This window comes from Monodelphis domestica, chromosome 2, assembly GCF_027887165.1.
Source record: "Monodelphis domestica isolate mMonDom1 chromosome 2, mMonDom1.pri, whole genome shotgun sequence".
NCBI classification, from domain to species: domain Eukaryota; kingdom Metazoa; phylum Chordata; class Mammalia; order Didelphimorphia; family Didelphidae; genus Monodelphis; species Monodelphis domestica.
The window spans coordinates 42,284,692-42,302,806 of record NC_077228.1 but is presented as its reverse complement, the minus strand read 5'-3'; the positions used below and the strand labels follow the sequence as shown (position 1 = coordinate 42,302,806).

Sequence of the window (18,115 nt, the reverse complement as noted above, 5' to 3'; positions counted from 1 at the left end):
AATAGTAAGAGATAACACATTTAAAATGACTATAGATACAATAAAGTCCCTAGGAGCACATCTGCCAAAACAAACCTAGAAACTATATAAACATGATCATAAAACTTTTTTTCCAAAAGAAAGTCAGATTTAGGTAATTGAAAAATATTATTGTTCATGGGTGGGTAGAGCCAATATAATTAAAATTATAATTCTTCTTAAACTAAGTACTTACTCAAATGCCATTCCAATTATGTTACCCCCCCCCCAAAATTGTATTGAACTAGAAAAAATAATAGCACAATTCATTTGGACAAAAGATCAAGAATATCAAAGGAATTAATGGGGGGGTGGGAGAGAGTAAAGGATGGAGGTTTAGCAGTACCAGATTTCAAACTATATTATAAAACAGCAATGATCAAAACTATCTGATAATGGCTAAGAAATAGAAAAGTAGATCCAACAGAACAGGCATACAACAAACATTTGAAAAAGATTATTAGTAACATCTGCAGTTGGGCAAAAATAAAGATCCTTGTTTTCAGAATAAGAATTCACAATTTGGAAAAAAAAAACATTTGGGGGGAAACTAGATAGTAGTCTTGCCGAAACAACATGTAGATCAATATCTTACACCATTTTCCAAGATAAGGTCAAAATGGATATATGAATGAAACATAATGGAAGATATAAACAAATTCAAAGGACAGGGAACATATTACCTATCATATCAGATTTATGGATGGGAGATGACTTTATGAATAAAAGGTAAAAGGCATTAGGAGATATAAATGGATAATTTTGAATATATTAAATTGAAAAGTTTTTTCCTATATATACATTTATTCTGATTGCTCTTGTGCAGTTCTAAAGATTCAGAAATTTACTTAGTAGGGTTCATAATTGAAATAAAAATCTCTAACTTGGAAGTTTTTTCTCTTTAAACTTTTAAAAAATGTTAAAAGTAACTATTCAATAGTAAGCAGATTGAAACACTGTAAGTTGACAATATATAACTAAGATATAAGATGTCCTTCATTATTTTGTAGCATCCAGACTCAGTTTTACCATAGTTGATGAACTTGACACCTTTTTTTGTATGTGTGTGTGTGTGTGGGTGTGTGTGGTAACCTAATATCTTAAGTAACTCCTACGTTTCTGTGGTTTGAATCTGGTTGTAAATAGCAATATATTACATTTTATATATTCTCTTATACAGTTTCAAGTATGAAATATCTGAACCTCTTTATAAAAATGCCACTAATGATCTTGTGGTGCTGGTTACCTTGATAATATAGCACGTGACTGATTTTTTGAGTGACCAACTGCTAAATATCTCTATGTAACGTTTGTTGGGCTCTCTTCAAGGAATCCATGCCATTTAACCCTATAATAGAATTTTATTCATAGGGAAGAAGCCCGTAATATTCGATCCCTGGCTTCCTGTGCACTCACTGGTTAGCTTTCCAGGGCTTCTTTCTAATTGGTGGCAGATTTCTGCCTATTCGGTCACATTCGAATATCTAACTGATGCTCCAGGCACCTTTCAGTTAACTCACTTCTGACCAGAGCCCACTGCTCACATTAGTAAATAGTGAGAGTAGTCATAAATAACAAAGTCTCAGAGAGGTATGACTAGGTTGGAAATGAGACCGCTCCTTAAATGGAGGTTTGGGAGTCCTTGGTGTGCTGGCTTCCCATCGCTTTGAATCAAAATCACTACATCAAAGCATCTGATGACGTGAAGTTTCAATGCTTCTATTTCATGGGCCTCCGCTTTTGTAGATACTTCATCCAGGTACACAGACTACAGCTTTCCACGATTTCAGTAAACTGTCTTTGAGAGTTGCTATACCCAAAAAATTGATTGTCTGAAATCCAGCCTAGGCGGGAACTTCTGCTGTACTTAGTGAGGCTAGCCCTCCACCATATGGTCTGCCATTGGCTCATACTTAAAGCATTTCCCACTCTGGTGAAAACTTCTCTGTCATGGCCTTGGAGAACTGAGGCATCTAAGGAGGACTTGACAAGAAATTTAGCGTAGGAACACACTGACAAAAAAGGGAGAAATGAGCTGATGGAGCCAATGTGATTAGTGCCACAGGAGCCTATGAAGGAAATAAGACTAAGAAAGAATCAAGGAGGACATGGAGGAAGAGGATGAAGGACTCATCGTGATTAATACCAAATTGGCAAAATTAGCCATCACCAATTATCCTCCTTTGCCTAATTTTGCACCTGATGTGAAACTATAAAATAAATTGTGCCCCGAAGCCTACTTGTGATAGTAGATAAATATTTGTTATATTTTTCTTCATTCCTTAACTTTGGGTCCCTGAAGCAAATAAGGATCCTTATTGTACATCCAATTGCTATCCTTTCTTGCAGGTATCTCCTACTGGGCTTCTGTATGCTGTATAGCTGTTTCAGTTCTCTTCAGCTCCTCTTTATTCATTCATCTCCCAACAATCCTTCTTAGGCTTCACCCAAATCAACTAGTTCACATACACCCACCAGTGCACTTCACTGCCCTTCAAACAAACAATAGACCCCGTCTCACCTCATAAAATGCCAAAGGTTTTTAAATTTCCTTGCTTATCTGTTGTACTTTACATTTATTGAATATCATAGTTCCTACAACTTTGAAGATTTCACTCTATAAAAAAAGAGCCAGATTTACTAGCAGAAAAAACTGATCATATTTTTTGATGTTAGCCTTTTCATTTTCCTAGTAGAATCAGCTGGTTACATAGGTCTGCAAGAGGAATTAGAGTCTTTATTTTGTTGGGGTTCTTTTGAACATTTCAGATTTTGAGGGGGAAAATACTTACAAGAATTTCTTTCTCTAAAGTTGCTTTTTTAAAAAGTTCATCTTTTAGTGAAGCCTGGAGGAAACAGATGATGTTGGGTAGATAGTCATTTGAGTGGCATACTTCTCTTGTGGTATGTTCAGAGAAGAATAGGTATCCAAAATGGTAGATATTCAGATTAGATTCATTATATGTCATCTTGGTTAATGAGTGTGTTAACACAAGTTTCTGTGTGGTTAAAAATAGTAGCATACTTTTTTGGTTTCAGATGGAATATACTAGTTTTATTTTCATCAAACATGAATGTATTGTAGATTAGACCTGATTGTAGAAAGAAGATCTGATATATTCAGACACATTTACTTAACCCTTAATTTTTCATGGTTTTACTTTGACTTATACTCTCTGCCATGTCTACTTAACAGCAAAAATTTATTAAGCATCCATTTGTATACAAGACATTGTGCTAGTTTCTAAGTACACAAAGACAAAAAAAAAATCCAGTTCCTGCCCTAGAAGAACTTGCATTCTCCCAGGGATGAGAGTAATAGAACATGTACTCAAGTAGCCTTAGAACCTGGGGCAATTAGGAAGGCTTTTATACATTTCCTAGGGAAATTAGGAAAGAGCTCCTCCACCCAAAGATGATAAGGAACCAAGAAAGGAAGTAAAAACAAAACCCATAAACTCATTTTGTTCTGGTTCAGCCAATTTAACAAAACATTTAATAGGTTCACAGATTTGGAGCTATTAGCAAAAAAAAAAAATCACTTAGGCAATTATTTGTGGGTTTTTATTTATCTGCTCTAGGATTTTATTAGCATGAAAGCAGTTTATTTTATTTAAGTAAACCAAATAACCATCCTTCATACTTAACCATTCACCAATCAATGATATTTTTGACACCAACAGAAAATATTTTAATTTCCAAAATTCCCTTTATCTTAGTTAACAACAGAAAAACTTTGGTGTAAACTTTCAGTGCTTTTGCCTCTTGTAATAGCCTACATTCCCACATTCAGGGGGAATCTTTTTAATTTCTTTGAATTAATCAAAAAACGAAGATCTTCAAGGTGATGAGTTCCCTGCCTTTGCTTTTTATTATTTATTTTTTGCCTTCTATATGACTCCAATCAGATAAAGGAAGCAGAACCCATCTTCTGAGCTTCAGAGGCAAATGGAGTAATCTAGACTGGTTGAAATTGGATAGGCCTGGAATAAAAAAAACCTTCAAGTTTATCATCTTCTCAGTTCAGTGGGCCAAAGACTTCATGAAAATTGGAACATGGTATATAGATAGATAGATATGTTTTTATTTTATCAGACATGACTCAACAGAGATGATAATAAAACTGTTTTTAAAGGGCCTGAAGCTTAAGTCAGACCCAACTCATAGAATACATAGATCAGATTCTAGTGAAAAAGTTAAAGTTTTTTCATTTTTAAAAATAAAAAACTCACATTTCTTTACTTTTTATATAGACTTAGAGAATTTGAAAGAATTTCAAAAAGGGCATTATTTAAATTATTAAGGATGTAATTTGATTATTTCTTCCCTCGGGAGTTATTCCTTCAATTTATAGAATCATATATTATTAAATCTTAACTATAATCACTGCTCATGAAAAGACCCTTAAAGACCCATGGCAGTGGTTCAATATCTGAATTCATTGATCCATTGAACAAATTTTTACTATACTTGCTTGTATCGTGTCCATAGCTTAATGATGATAATACAAGAGCTTTTAGGGAGAGAAATAATTAAAGATAATAAATATTTGGAGGGCAAAGAAGGGAATTCCTTGCCAGATAAATTGGACTTCATGGTGGGGAGTTGTGCTTCACAAATAGGACTTGGCAAGAATGGAAAGGATGGTCTGAGCAAAGGTACAGAGAATATGATAGCCATTGTGTATTTGGGGAGCTGTTAAGTCTTTGTAGAATGGGGAGTGTGTGAGGAATAAGATAGGAAAAATGTGTTGGAGGCAAATTGTGGAGGGCCTGTAAGTCTAAGTTCATCTAAAGCTCTGAATAGAAGCTTTGAGTAGGGGAGTGATATTGTAAAAGCCTTTTTTTAGTAAGATGAATCTGGCTACCATGTGGAGAAGGAATTAAAGGAGTTCCAGACTGTTACAGTGTTCTAAGCATGAAGTAATAAGAAATCGAACCTGAGTAGTAGCAACGGAACACGAACTACTGAGGAGGGAGCAGTGTGAGTGGATATGGTGCTGCCGAGAGAGATTTTTCTGTTTGTAATTCCTGGTGAGGTGAGGCAGAGTGATGAAGGCATCCGGGAGAAAGAGAGTCATGTTCACACAATGGATCAGTCCCCGAGTATTAAGGGTAACGATGGTTTCTGTGTGCCCGTCGCTGTGCTAGATACTGAAGGTACAAAGAAAAATAAACTAGCCCCTGCCTTCGGTGAACTGACATTTGATCAAGATGAGAACATCTGCCTAAAGAAGACTATCTATAATGTGCATATTGAGGGATGCAAGATACGCTTCATGTAGAAGATGTCATTTGAGCTGGGTTTAGAAGAAACCCAAAATTCCAAGAGGTGGTGAGAAGGGAGCGTGTTCTAAGGGGCAGTCGGGCAAAAGCAAGGAAAGCAGATAGGATGGCTCATGTGAGCTGAAGTAGGGAGAAGGCCAGTGAGGGTAGACGATAGATTGTGAGAAGAGTCATATCTAATAAGGCTGGAGAATTAAGTTGGGGCTCCATTGTGAAGGACTTAAAGGGCAAGTTTTTATTTGAACCTTGAAATAAGAGAGAGCTAGTTGAGTTTATTGAGGAAAGGAGAGAGATGATCTGACCTGTACTTGATAGGAATCATTTTGGCAGGAGAGCAGAATGTATATTAGAGATGGAGAGATCAGAGCAGAGATGGGAAAAACCACTAGGAGGCCCTTGCAATAGTCCAGAAGAGCTCGTACCAGGTTTGTGGCCATGATAGTGTAGAGGAAAGGATGGAATGGAGAAGTAGTATAAATGACATGAATTAGCAACTGGCTTGGATTTATGGAATGAAGAAGAGTGAGCACTTCATACTTATCAGATTGGCCAGTATGGGGGAAAAAGTGATAAATGTTGGTGGGGATGTGGCAAAATTGGGACACTGATGCATTGTTGATGGAGTTGTGAACTGATCCAACCATTCTGGAAGACAATTTGAAACTATGCCCAAAGGGCTACAAATGTTTACATAACCTTTGATCCAGTAATACTACTGGGTTTGTATCCCAGAGAGACAATAAAAAGGGGAAATGACCTACTTGTACAAAGTATTTATAGCTGCTCTTTTTGTGGTGGCAAAGAATCGGAAACTGAAGGGATGTCCATCCATTGGGGAATGCCTGAACAAATTGTGGTAGATGATGATGATGATATGTAAAAAAGGATGAACAAGATGGTCTCAGAAAGAGCTGGAAAAACCTCCACAAACTGATCTGATACCTAGTGAAATAAGGAGAATCAGGAGATAATTATACATGGTAACAGCAATATTGTGGCATGATCAAATGTGATAGACTTAGCTACTCTCATTAATACAGTGATCCAGGAAAATTTTGAGGAACTTATGACAAAGAATGCAATCCACCTGCAGAGAAAGAACTTTTGGAGCTGGAATGCAGATCAAAGTATACTATTTTTCACTTTGGGGGGGTGTTACTTAGGGGGGATTGGTTTTATGATATTATCTTACAAAATGAACAATATGGAAATATATTTTTCATGATAATATATCTACAACCCAGATCAAATTGTTTACCATCTCCAGGAAGGTAGAGGGAAGGGAGGGAGAGAGACAATTTGAATCATATAACTTCAGAAAACTAATCTGGAAAATTATTATTACATGTAATTGACAAAATAAAATAAAATATCTTTACCAAAAATTTTAAAAGAAATAAGAGTATTTAGAAAGGAGTATGTTTTGTGGAAAAGCTAATGAGTTCAGCCTGGGATATATTGAATTTAAATTAACTATGGTGGAAAATCCAATTCAAAATATCCAGTAGGCAATTGTATATATGTATATAAAACTAGAGCTCAAGAGAAATGAATAGAAATGATCATTAAACCCATGGGAGCTGATGAGGTTTCTGAGTAAAAGAATGTGAAGAAATAATAGAAAAAAAGCCTAGGCCAGAAAGATGGAGAAAGAAGACATTTAGATTAAAGCTTATAGTTTAGGAGAGTATTAAGGGAAGGATGAATCTGAGTAGGAATTGTATTCCTACTCTTATTCGTTTTACTTGTATCCCCGGCACCTAGCACAATGTATGCCACATAGTGACAATTAATAAAAACGATTAGTTGATTGGATGTGCTAGTGAGGGCAAAGAATAGATTTATGAGATGCAAGGACTATAGGAGAGATGGAATAATCTGATAAAGGGATTTTGGTATTTTTTAATGGTTAAGACCAATCACTAATGAAGTGTGTTATCCTCCCTTCATGTAGCTGGAAGAGTAGGAATGGTTGATGAGGAAGGAGACTGAAGAATTAGGAGGTGAAGGTGTTTGAGGAGACGTCTGCATGCATGGTAAAATCCAGTAATTATAAGGGCAAGCGTTGTGCCAGAAAGGAAGACTGAGCTAGGGCCTGCACTCCTTGAGAATGGAATTCAAATTATTGATGACTTCACACACAATTGCCATTTGGATTTGAATTGAGTGATAAATTTGAATGGAGGCAGTTTTAAGGAGGAATTTCAGAGTAATGTTGGAGAACATCCAGAAGTCCCAGTGTATGCCCTCTGCACCCACCTCACCCAAATACCCAACTGCCCAAGAGTATGAGAATAACAGAGTGCAGCCAATTCTGAAGAGGGTGGCTGGGGATGCCAGGGAGTAGTGACAATCTCTTCTATTCTACCCTAGGCACTGGCCATCTTTGGACAGTCTCTGAAAGAAGGCAGCTACAAATGGAGGAAGGACTGGAACATGACTTAAGACCTGGCACTTTCTATATGTCAAATATTCACCCATTGAAAACTATAGGAAATCTGAGAAAAAAAAAAAACAATCATTTCTAACCAAAGAGATTAAAAAAAAAAAGCTTCTTTGAGGAGGCAGCATTTGATGAGGCCTGAATCACTAGAATTTCAACATGCAGGTTGGTTGGGTGAAAACATGGCAGGCATTAAGAGCTGCCTGAGCAAAGGCAGTCTAGAAAGGAGTTTATACATCAATTTAGTCTCAAGCTCTCATTTTACAAACAAAGAGGCCAACACGTAAATCTGTTTTAATTCCCTGCAATCTTCTTTAAAAATGGCAATGTGTCAGCAGCTTTGTTTTCAATTCTTGTCTTCTTACATCAAGGGTTAGAAGATACAAAATAGTATCACCAGGTTCATCTGTTCCCAGGACTTACTGTTGTCCAAACATCTCTAGTCAACTAATTCCTGAAAATAGTGCTGTGACAAAATGAACCCACGGGATCCTTTCCTAAGATGTTTTCTTTTTGCTTTCGCTTCTTACCTCCCTTGTCTCCCCCTGTAGCCCCCCCAATTTATTTAACACTCACGTTGAGATGTTTGATTTGTAGTTCACTTGTTCTCTTTGCTTGCTCCAGACTTTTGATGAATGTGTGGCTGAGGGAGGCTCAGACTGTGCCCCGGAGAAACTCTGGCTTCAAATCCCATTCTTCTGCGGCCACAGCTCGGAATGCTGGTAAGAAGACGGACTTGGCTTCCCTTAGCTACTGGCCAGGCGGGTAGATATTGGAAGACTAGAAGGAGAATGTGGAATGGAGTAATAGGTTGTGTTTAATAGATTTTTAAACACGTTTCCCCTGAAATGATCCTTGAAGGGTCCCTGGAACAGTTCTGTTTGAATGTGGTTTGTCTGTGTTTTGCTACATGCCAGTTGTGCTCTAATTAGAGGCCAGTAAGTATTCAGCCTCCCAAGACCCAACATTTTAGCCGTTTCTAAGCCTATCCAAAAATAGTAACAATACTAATAATTATGAGGAACAGTACGTTTGCATAGTATGTTACTGTATTATCTCAGCAGCTTTTTTATACCCCATTTCTCAGAATGGGTATCTGAGGGTTGGAGAAGTGAAATGATGGATTAGTTCAGGGGTTAAGACCCAAGTTCAAATCCAGCCTCAGACCCTTCCTACCTGTATAACCCTGGGAAGGACACTAACCTCTGTTTACCTCTGTTTACCTATCTATAAAATGGGGAAAATAACAGCCCCTACATCCTAGGGTTGTTGTGAGGATCGGATGAGATCATAACTCTAAAGGACTCGGCACTATGCCTGGTGCCTCACCGGTTCTGTTAATGTTGTTACTGCTTCTGCTCAGGCAGCCAAGCAGCAGAGGTGAAGCTTGAACAAGTCTTCCTGTCCCAGAACCCAGCAGGCTGGTTTGCACAATTTTCCTGTTTAAAGTGCCTGCAACTCCCACAGGAGCAAAACTCCGAATGGTCCTGGGGGCTTAGAATGCCGATAAAGGGGGAGCCAAAAGAGGCTGTGGAGGTTCCTCAGACTTTGCCCTCCCTGCTTCTCTTCCTCCTCTGTCTGGCCTTGTAACAAAGAAAAGTGGGCTTGGGGTGTGGGGAGGAAGAGCGTCCCGATGCCATCTTTTTTCCTGGAAGAATCAGGGATAATTAGACACTGGATTTATCTGATAAACCAATGCCAGAAGTCCCTGGTGTCTCGGTTATGAGGACTAGAGCTGGCCGAAAGCCCTCCTCCTCCAAAGTAACGCTCTCTGGGCCTGGAATGGCGGAACCAGCACTCCCCAAAGGTGGGCTTTGGGCCGGACTAGGTCACCCTTTCTCCTGGCCGGTCTCTAGAGACCGTTTGCTAAACATTGGAAGAGTCCATGATTCTGGGTAGTTTTGGCTCCAATCTCTTTCCTTTCTTGGGAAATTGAAACACCAATGTTAGGAATCTGAATTATTTTGAGCAATAAATACAAATCCCCAGACTTTACTGACTAATCTATTAATATCAACAGAATTCAAAGTTTGGGAGAAACCCTTGGAGTTCTTTTCTGGGCATCTGGTTTAGCATTCACAGAAGTGGGGCAGCCTAGGAGGACAGGGAGTCCGGGAAAGGAAACCCAATCTAGCACGCTGCTAATGACATCAGAGCTTTCCTTCTCTGCTGCTTGTGACGTCGTGGTGGGAGAGTCCTTGCCTGGCTTCCCAAGGCGCACTCATACCCTTTCTCTGGTTTTAGGAATGTGGGAAGCAGATGGGCGATGGATCAGGCCAAATATAACCTGATTAATGAGTACTTTCTGGTGGGTGTCACTGAAGAGCTGGAGGACTTCATCATGCTCCTGGAGGCTGCACTGCCGCGCTTCTTCAGGGGGGCCACAGAACTCTACCGAACAGGTATTTCAGTGATTGCTGAAAGAACACCTTCTTCAAATCTCCATTTCCTTGTATGGCTGGCGTGCCTCAGATGTTGAGGGGACGGCCCTTTGTTAAGCATTTCCGCAGACAGATCCCAGTGTCCCCTTCACTCTCCCGTAGTCCTCACATAGCCGAGTGCCCCAGGAGTCCCTGAGAGGGTGCAGAAGGGAGCCCGGAACATGTGTGTTCTGGGTGGTAGAGTTTCTTCTCCATTGTTCCCTGAGCCAGAGGGGGCAGCATGTGGAGCCTCTTAACCCATTCCACAGGCTCACCTGGTACCCGTAAAATGGGAATGTTTCTACTCTAAAAATGGAGAGAGATAAAAGAGATTTCAGCCCTTCGATCCTGGGGATCAGCTCCTCGATCGCCAGGGAAGGGCTCTTTCCTACATCTGCTCCGTGCATTGTGGGAGAGGCGCCCACTTCAGAGCACACAAGAGGCAGGAATCCATCCCACAACCCTGCTGAAAGCTGTCTGAGCAGCGGGGCAGGCGCAGGCGCTGAATTTGACAGAAGCGCTCCTGGGGTCAGCAGACGGCTATTTAGCACCTGCCCTGTGCTGGAGGCAGCCCGACCTGGTCTCCCTCCTGCAGAAGAGCGGGATAGGACTTTAGTTCAGCCATTTTCTAAATTCCTGACCACCTGGATTTAGACAGCTCTTACCCTGGAGACTTGCAAGTAGAGTCATTCCTCCTCAGGCTGAACATTTCTCATGATTTAACATTAAAAATCAATTCCTACCATCCTAAGAGCTCTGTTTAGCCCAGATTCAATTAAATATGCAAAAAAGAGCCAGAAGAGAGCCTTCATCCTCAAGGAGTATACAGTCTGATAGGGGGAACTGACTCAAGTAAATCTTCAGTTTAATAATTTTAAAATTGAAGGAACTGAATTGGATGACTTTCTATGAAGCCCACCCAGCTCTAAACATGTGATCCTGTGCCCTTTAATCATCTGTTCCGTTTTCTAAAAATATTTCTTCATCTCCAAGGATATGGACATTTTTTTGTCATATCAAATAGTCAATAAGCATTTACTGAGTACCTGTTTCATGCAAAGCACTCTCCTAGGCATTGTACATACAAAGACAAAAATAAGATAGTCCCTACCTTCATGAAGTTTATATTCATCACAGAAAGCATGTATATACATAGAAGTATATTTTACACACATACACATACACAAAAATGAAATACGGAGTTATTTGAGGGAGAGGTGAAGGCACTACAGCTAGGAGTTGAGGGAAGTCAAAAAAGGGTTCACTAGGAGGTGGAACTTGAATTGAACTTGAAGGAAGTTGAGAATTTTAAGAGGGTAAAGGAGGAATAAATTCAAGGCATAGGGCAGGGGAAAGGGATACCTATTTTCTCTTGAAAAAAAAAATAGTTAATTTCTTTAAATTTTTGTTTGCTTTTGCAAGTAGGAAAGAAATCTCATCTTAGGAAAACCACAGAGAAGAAGCTTCCCACCAAACAAACCATCGCCAAGTTGCAACAGTCTGACATCTGGAAAATGGAGAATGAGTTCTATGAATTTGCATTGGAACAGTTCCAGTTCATCCGAGCCCACGCTGTTCGGGAAAAAGATGGGGACTTGTATATCCTTTCACAGAACTTTTTCTATGAAAAGATTTACCCCAAATCGAACTAAGAACACGTGTTCCTACTCGATCCCATGGACTCAAATTTTGACCACATACATCTCCTCCTCGGTTCTTGGCTCCAAAATCCAGATTGTTGGCAAGCCTATGAGATGCTTTATTGTTGAGCTGAGATTGGGCTGCGATGGACATCAATTAAAAAAGCAAGTAGACTGGAGATATCAGCCTTCCAAGAAGCTCCAGCTTCAGGTCTCTTCTTCAACTCAACCTCTGGGTTGGGGTGACAGCCTCCTGTCTAAAGAAAACTACATATTTGTTTACCAAAATTAACACAGCAGAGTTCTAGTTGATGGTCAGATTTCAGAGTCTTCTACACTGTTTTTGATTCTCAAAGCAATTGTCCTTGACCAAGACACCCATAAAGAAGAAGCTGTTTGTCTCCCTCACCTTCCCATGGAGATTTGGACTGTACAGTCTAATGAATAGTGTTACTGACTGGGTGGCCTCTTGTCCTTTGTTTTTGTGAATGCCGTCAACTCGGAATGTCCAATAACGTTTGCTGAGAAATATGGCTGCTGCTATTGGATTTGCCCACATTTATATAGGTTTTAATAGAAAGAGAATATCCAATCGTGAGTGTTAAGATTAAATTAAACCCAATAATGTAAGCAGATAGAGAATCAAAGCAGTATTTCTTCCGCATCTCCTTACCAACCCTGGTTGGGAAAACTCATCAAAGAAAGATGTTGTTTTAGTTCAGACTTATACATTGATGCTAAAAACAACTTCATCATTATTCCTCCCCAAATGATTTCTAACGGATATATGGGCAGTTCCATATTATAACTCCATTAGTGAGCTGTGGTATGGTTGGGATTTTCCTACTACTTCTATACTTTTACCTGTAGAATATTTTTACTAAGGTGCTTTATAACGTGTTTTAAAGCATTGCATTTACAAAGGAGTCAAATGCTGTAAATATTGCATATTTTATGTATTTGGACCAAAAGGATATGAGTAACTAGTTTCAAGTGATTTTGCACCAATTTTGTTATGTCAAGTGAAATCATCCCATCCGCTGTTCTCTTTCTCATTTGGGTTAACTAACTGTTGGACATAACTGAAATGCACTTCAATAACTTTGAATGTTACTACAGAAAGCACCAGGCAGGTCAGGTGGAAGCGGGTGGTCATCGTGGAAAGAGCCTTGGACTCCAGAGTCAGAGGACATGAGTTCTAGTCCTGACTCCTCAAGACTAGCTGTGTGGCCCTAGGCTTGTTCTCTACTTAGACTCCAGGGGCCTCCATTTTCTCCTCTGTAAAGCGTGGACAAAAAGACCTTCCCTCCTTACCTCATAGAGCTGTGCTGAGCGCTTCGGAACTCGTCAAACACTATGGAACCATAAGTCATTATAAAAATTATTTTTGCAAAGACTTTCTGAACCATGAAATAGTTCATCATTCATCCTCTATCACGTGGGGCAAACAGGGAGAAGATTCCACCTGGAAGCCCTTTGGAAGAACTACACGGAACTCGGGAGTGATTCCTGCTGGAGAGAATTCTTCTCTCGGCATCACGCACTTCGTGTTTCAGCAGCCATCGAAATGTGAAATCTCCTGGTGGACTCTGAAGCCTTTAAAGGTTCACACGCAGCTGTTTGGAGTCAGGACGTGCCCAGTTTAAACAGAAACATGGTTAGCGGATTGCATGGGGGGAAAATGAAACAAACTTTGTCATCTGCAATGTGAAAGATTTTCCAGTTTTGTTGTACATTCATAATCAATGCATATTTTTCTATTTACTGTTTCTAAAATATGTATTGCTGAATTTGTCTTCCCTATTCTCCATTTACTCTCTCCCTTCTCAGAAAATGAGCCTTCTGATAAAATGTTACAAGTAAACATGGCTAAGGAATGCCTCACTCCATCATATGAAAACATTCTGAATGTCGTCCTAAAGAATATTTTTACCTGTCAAGAAAAGGGTATTATAACCAGTACAAAATTTACAAAGACATTTGAAGGAAAAATGGGAGGAATATTTTTCAAAAAAAAACATTTCAAATTTTTAAAAATCACATCAGAACACGGAGAAGACATTGGATCTAGGGGTACATGGTGTACTTTGACTACTCTTGTTTTCCGTTTATTTCTGGGCAGGAGATGTGGCATACAAGTTGTATCCTTGGCCACAGCCAAAAAAAAAATCCGTGTCTCGCCCCAAGAAAAGCCTCATCTCTAACAGGAACGGATCTAAGGTGCAGCTGTCACATAGTTTACAAAAATGCTAGCCGCACTCTTCATGTGTGCAGCGCCTAGCAAGAGGGTAAGCCGAGGGCGTCCAGGGGTACGTCGACTCTCACAGGTTAACTGTGGCTCCCCTGAGAACCCTAGAAAAGAAACAGCATAATTAACTTGTCCTCTCTGGGGTGGCCAAGAGTTTACATGCCCTCCAAAGGCCTCGACTCCCATCTAAAGGGGAGCTTCCAGACCCAAAAGATTGTTGTCACTATTTCACCAACTTTGATGATTGGGTTGCATCCAAGCTAGTCCTTTTCTTTTCCCTGATCTAATACACAGTTTTCGAAAGGATGGCATTTATGGTATCATATGTCTGGGGTGACTTCGGCATGGTCCTGCCAGGAGTCGGGCGGGGTGGACTCCATGACATCTCATGGTCCAAGCCAGCCCATTTCTGCAAATGCTGCAGATTCCTTATGATTCCAAAGCAAGGGAATGAGATTTGTAATAAATTCAATACCCTCAACTGCTGAAACAATAATGTATTTTTTTAAAGTGGCAAATGTGGGTTTTTTCCAGCCTCTGCTCTTTGTCAGTATTTTTGACCATAAGGAAATACTTTTTTTAATATATAAAAGTGAATTAACCACTTTGCATTTTAAAAGACAATGTTATATGTTATGTATATATGTGTCTGTATATAAGTCTATATACATATATAGGTTTATTTCCTAGGAGAGGAAAAGATATCTTTTTGTTCAATTGTTTTAACTCCTATTTTCTAATTGCTCCAAAATGACAACTGTCAATACATTTATGTGACTGTTTTCAGCTCTTAATGGGGGAGGAGGGTGTCAAATGGATTTTGCTTAGCTTTAATGTGTAAAATATCCCTTTACCTGATAATAAAAATTAGGGAGAATGCACAAGGGTTACTTTATAATCACCTATGTGCATGAATGCGATTTAGAAAATTTTGGAAGCTTCTGAGTTCTTGATCACCAGATTTAATCTAATGAAAAAAAAATCAGAACTTTTAAAGGATCAGCTTTATATATTTTAGTTGTTTTATTTTCATTTCTTATTCTTCAGTTAAATCTTTTTGCCTTTTGAAATTCATAATTCTTTTGTCATCTTATTCTCTCTGTTGCTCTTGCCCTCTTTTTTTTTTTTTTTTTTTTTTTTTGCAAAACAGCTTTGGGCATGAGAGAAGTTAAATAAACAGGTGATTGCTAAGACAGATGCTTGTTATTTGAACTTTCATTTAAATTTTCCATTAATGAAATCTCTAGGACTAAACTAGGCTCCCTATTTGTTGTATTCTGAATGAAAACTCCATACCTTGTGTCTTCGAGAAGCATCTCACAGGCCCATTTCATGAGACGCTCCTGCCTTTATGCTAGGAAACTTTTCATCTTTAGGAAATAGTGCTATGTCAGGGCATGGAGCCGTTGCTAGGATTTTTTATTTTTTATTTTTGGGTATCAATCTCCCCGGTATTAAAAATGTTTTGTGTGTGATGCTGGCTACGGTGCCTCATGGAGTCTGCTGAAATGGCCTCTTATTTCCAATGCACTGCCAACCTCGCTCCCTCTAAGCGGAGCGCCCGACTACTGCCCCGTGGCTCGGAGGGACGCTGAACGGGACCTCGGGCTGGCGGGACAGACAGAAAGTCTTCCACCTGCAGCCCGTGCGGTTGGGTGACATCCACAGCCCTGTTTATAAAACGAGCCCTCTTGGTCAAAATTCCCTCCCCTCCGGCCCATTACCGACCCGATCCTTGGGCATCCGTGCTGCTGTCGCCCCGATTCCTCGGTAGTATTTCCCTGCCTCTGAGCGCCTCGAGCAGCCGCGAATGTAACTTTGAGAAACATGGATTGTGCTTGACGACTTTGATTTCCGAATAGAGACAGCTGAATAGTGCCTTTTCCCCTCACAATCCATGTGGTCAGATGCCCCCTCCTCCCTCGCCTCGGCCCCTCCCCTCCTCGCCATGGATTCATTGGGCAATCCCTCGTCCTCCTCCCGCCGCCAGCATTCTGTTGTTGAAGTGTTTGGGTTTGATTTCCTGATGCAAATGCTCTGAAAATAAACATCCAGTGGGAAGGGAAAAGCCGTTTGGTGTCCTGTTTTCGTATCGTGTCCGTCGCCTCCACCCTGACCGACCCTCCGTCCCACACGTAGCGTAGCTGCTCTAGAGCCCTTTTGATGTGGTTGTACAATCCTTCTATTTGCTGTGATTGTGGTCGAGGACTTCATCACACGGGCCCTCGGGCAGCAGAACCGGAGGCGGGAGATGTTTGAGCTCCACCTCCTTTTGGAAAGGGGGGGGGGAGGGGAGGCGCTTCCGATTTAGCGACAAAGGGGGGAATTGTGCTCCACGCTGAGGAAGTTGGAGGAGCCCTTGGGACGCGGTCTTGTCGTTGACAAAATGTTGTTGAGGGAAACGCAGCTTCCGTGTAGTTACAAGGGCCACCCTGAAGATTTCTATAGTGGGTAAAGTAAGAAGTAAGAAACTAAAAATGTAAAGAAAAATGTAGAAGAACGTTAGAGATCACCTAGTTTAATCTCATTGTATAGAAGGGCCAAGAAGGTGGCTCCGTGGTGCAGTGGGTAGAGTGCTGGACTCAGAATCAGGAAGGCTTCTCATGAATTCAAATCCAGCCTCAGTTTCCTCATCCATCAAATGACCTGGAGAAGAAAATGGCGAGCCGCTCTACTGTCTTTGCCAAGAAAACCCCAAATGCCTGAACAGCAGGATGTTTCCGAAGTCATACAGGATAGAAGTAGTCCAGTCAGAATTTGAACCCAAGGTGCTCAGACTTGGTCATCTTTGCATTCCCATAGAGCCTGGCCGCCCTCTCCCAGTGCTATGACAGTCTAAATATTGTGTATCTTGTACCGGTGGGGAGAAAAGCCTTCATGCAGTTGTTGACTTTGCCAAAGGCTAGTTTTGACATTTCTCAGTGGCCGGAACCTGCTTATACCTTTGAATAGTATTGAGTTCCACTAGATTTTTAAGCATCCCACTTAGGGTCATTAAGAGCCTCCATCTTAGTTTCCTTCTAATTAAGTATAATAAGAGAATCAGTGGGGTTTAGTGGATAGAGACCCGGTCCCAGATTCAGGAAGCACCGAGTTCATTTCTTGATCTACACAGACTTGGCCCCCACTGGACTTGTTACGAGCAACCTCGAAAGACTTTAAATTGTACAACAGTCCCTAAGATTCATTAAAGGGAATTTCCTGGCTAGGAATTCCTTAGGAGTGGGTCCCTCCCCTCCAAAATACACACATATGTGGAGAGGGGAGGAGAGAGAGGGAGAGAGACAGAAACAGGGAGGGAGGGAGAGAGAAATGGGTCAAAGGGGAGAGAGAATGGGAGAAAGGGGGAGAGGGAGAGAAATGGGGAGAAGGAGGGAATGGAAGAAAGAAGGAGGGAGGGAAAGAGGGGGGAGAAGGAGAGAAAAAGGGATAGAGGAGAGAAAGGGGGGGGAGAGAGAACATGTAAAAGCTAAGCAAGGTATTAAATTTTACTTTACCATCAACACATATGAGACTTAATTTTTTAAAATCTCTTTTTCTGGGAACAGGCTGCATGTCCTGCTAAAGGAGATCTGAATTGCTTCCTCCAGATGCTGCTGCCTCTGTAATGAAATATTTTATATCTTATCCAAACAGTAATGGTGGCTGAACAAAGTACGTGTGGACCCCAGGACACCTTTAAAGTGTGGTGGCAGGATGATTTTCCCCTCTTGTTACCCTTCAGTGCCAAATAGCACACAAATAGTTAAAGAAGGCCCTTGCCTTAAAGTTAATTTAGCTGTTCCTGTTATGATCCCAGACCTTTGTTCTTTGGAAAATAAACAGTGGGCAGCAGTCACTGTTTAAGCCTACAAATTTGATTATGCTCTTACCCCAGCCAGTCGGAGGAAGGGGGAAAGGGGAGAGGGCCTGTAGCTGAATTTACTGGAATTTTTTTTCATCCCCAAGCACTGTCCACCTGTTTTCTTCTCTGCTTGAGGCCCCACCACCCTTGTCTTCTTTATGGGCCTGTTTTGCCTTCATTACTGCTCAGCACAGATGTGGTAACTTGAAACAAGCTC

The 18,115-nt window shown here is 40.5% G+C and overlaps 1 protein-coding gene across 3 annotated transcripts in view; it reads left to right on the top strand.

The window, feature by feature from the left end:
* Window positions 1-16,122, top strand: part of HS2ST1 (heparan sulfate 2-O-sulfotransferase 1) — a 214,239-nt gene extending 198,117 nt beyond the window's left edge. For 2 of the 3 annotated variants that reach the window (XM_056815385.1, XM_007480568.3), the window contains exons 5-7: window positions 8,371-8,468; window positions 9,991-10,148; window positions 11,589-16,122. In XM_056815385.1, the coding sequence (XP_056671363.1) occupies window positions 8,371-8,468; window positions 9,991-10,148; window positions 11,589-11,818 (486 nt within the window). In that variant the 3' untranslated portion in view covers window positions 11,819-16,122. The remainder of the gene's footprint in view (window positions 1-8,370; window positions 8,469-9,990; window positions 10,149-11,588) is intronic. The other variant, XM_001362226.4, reaches the window with a different exon arrangement.
* Window positions 16,123-18,115: the final 1,993 nt, after the last annotated feature.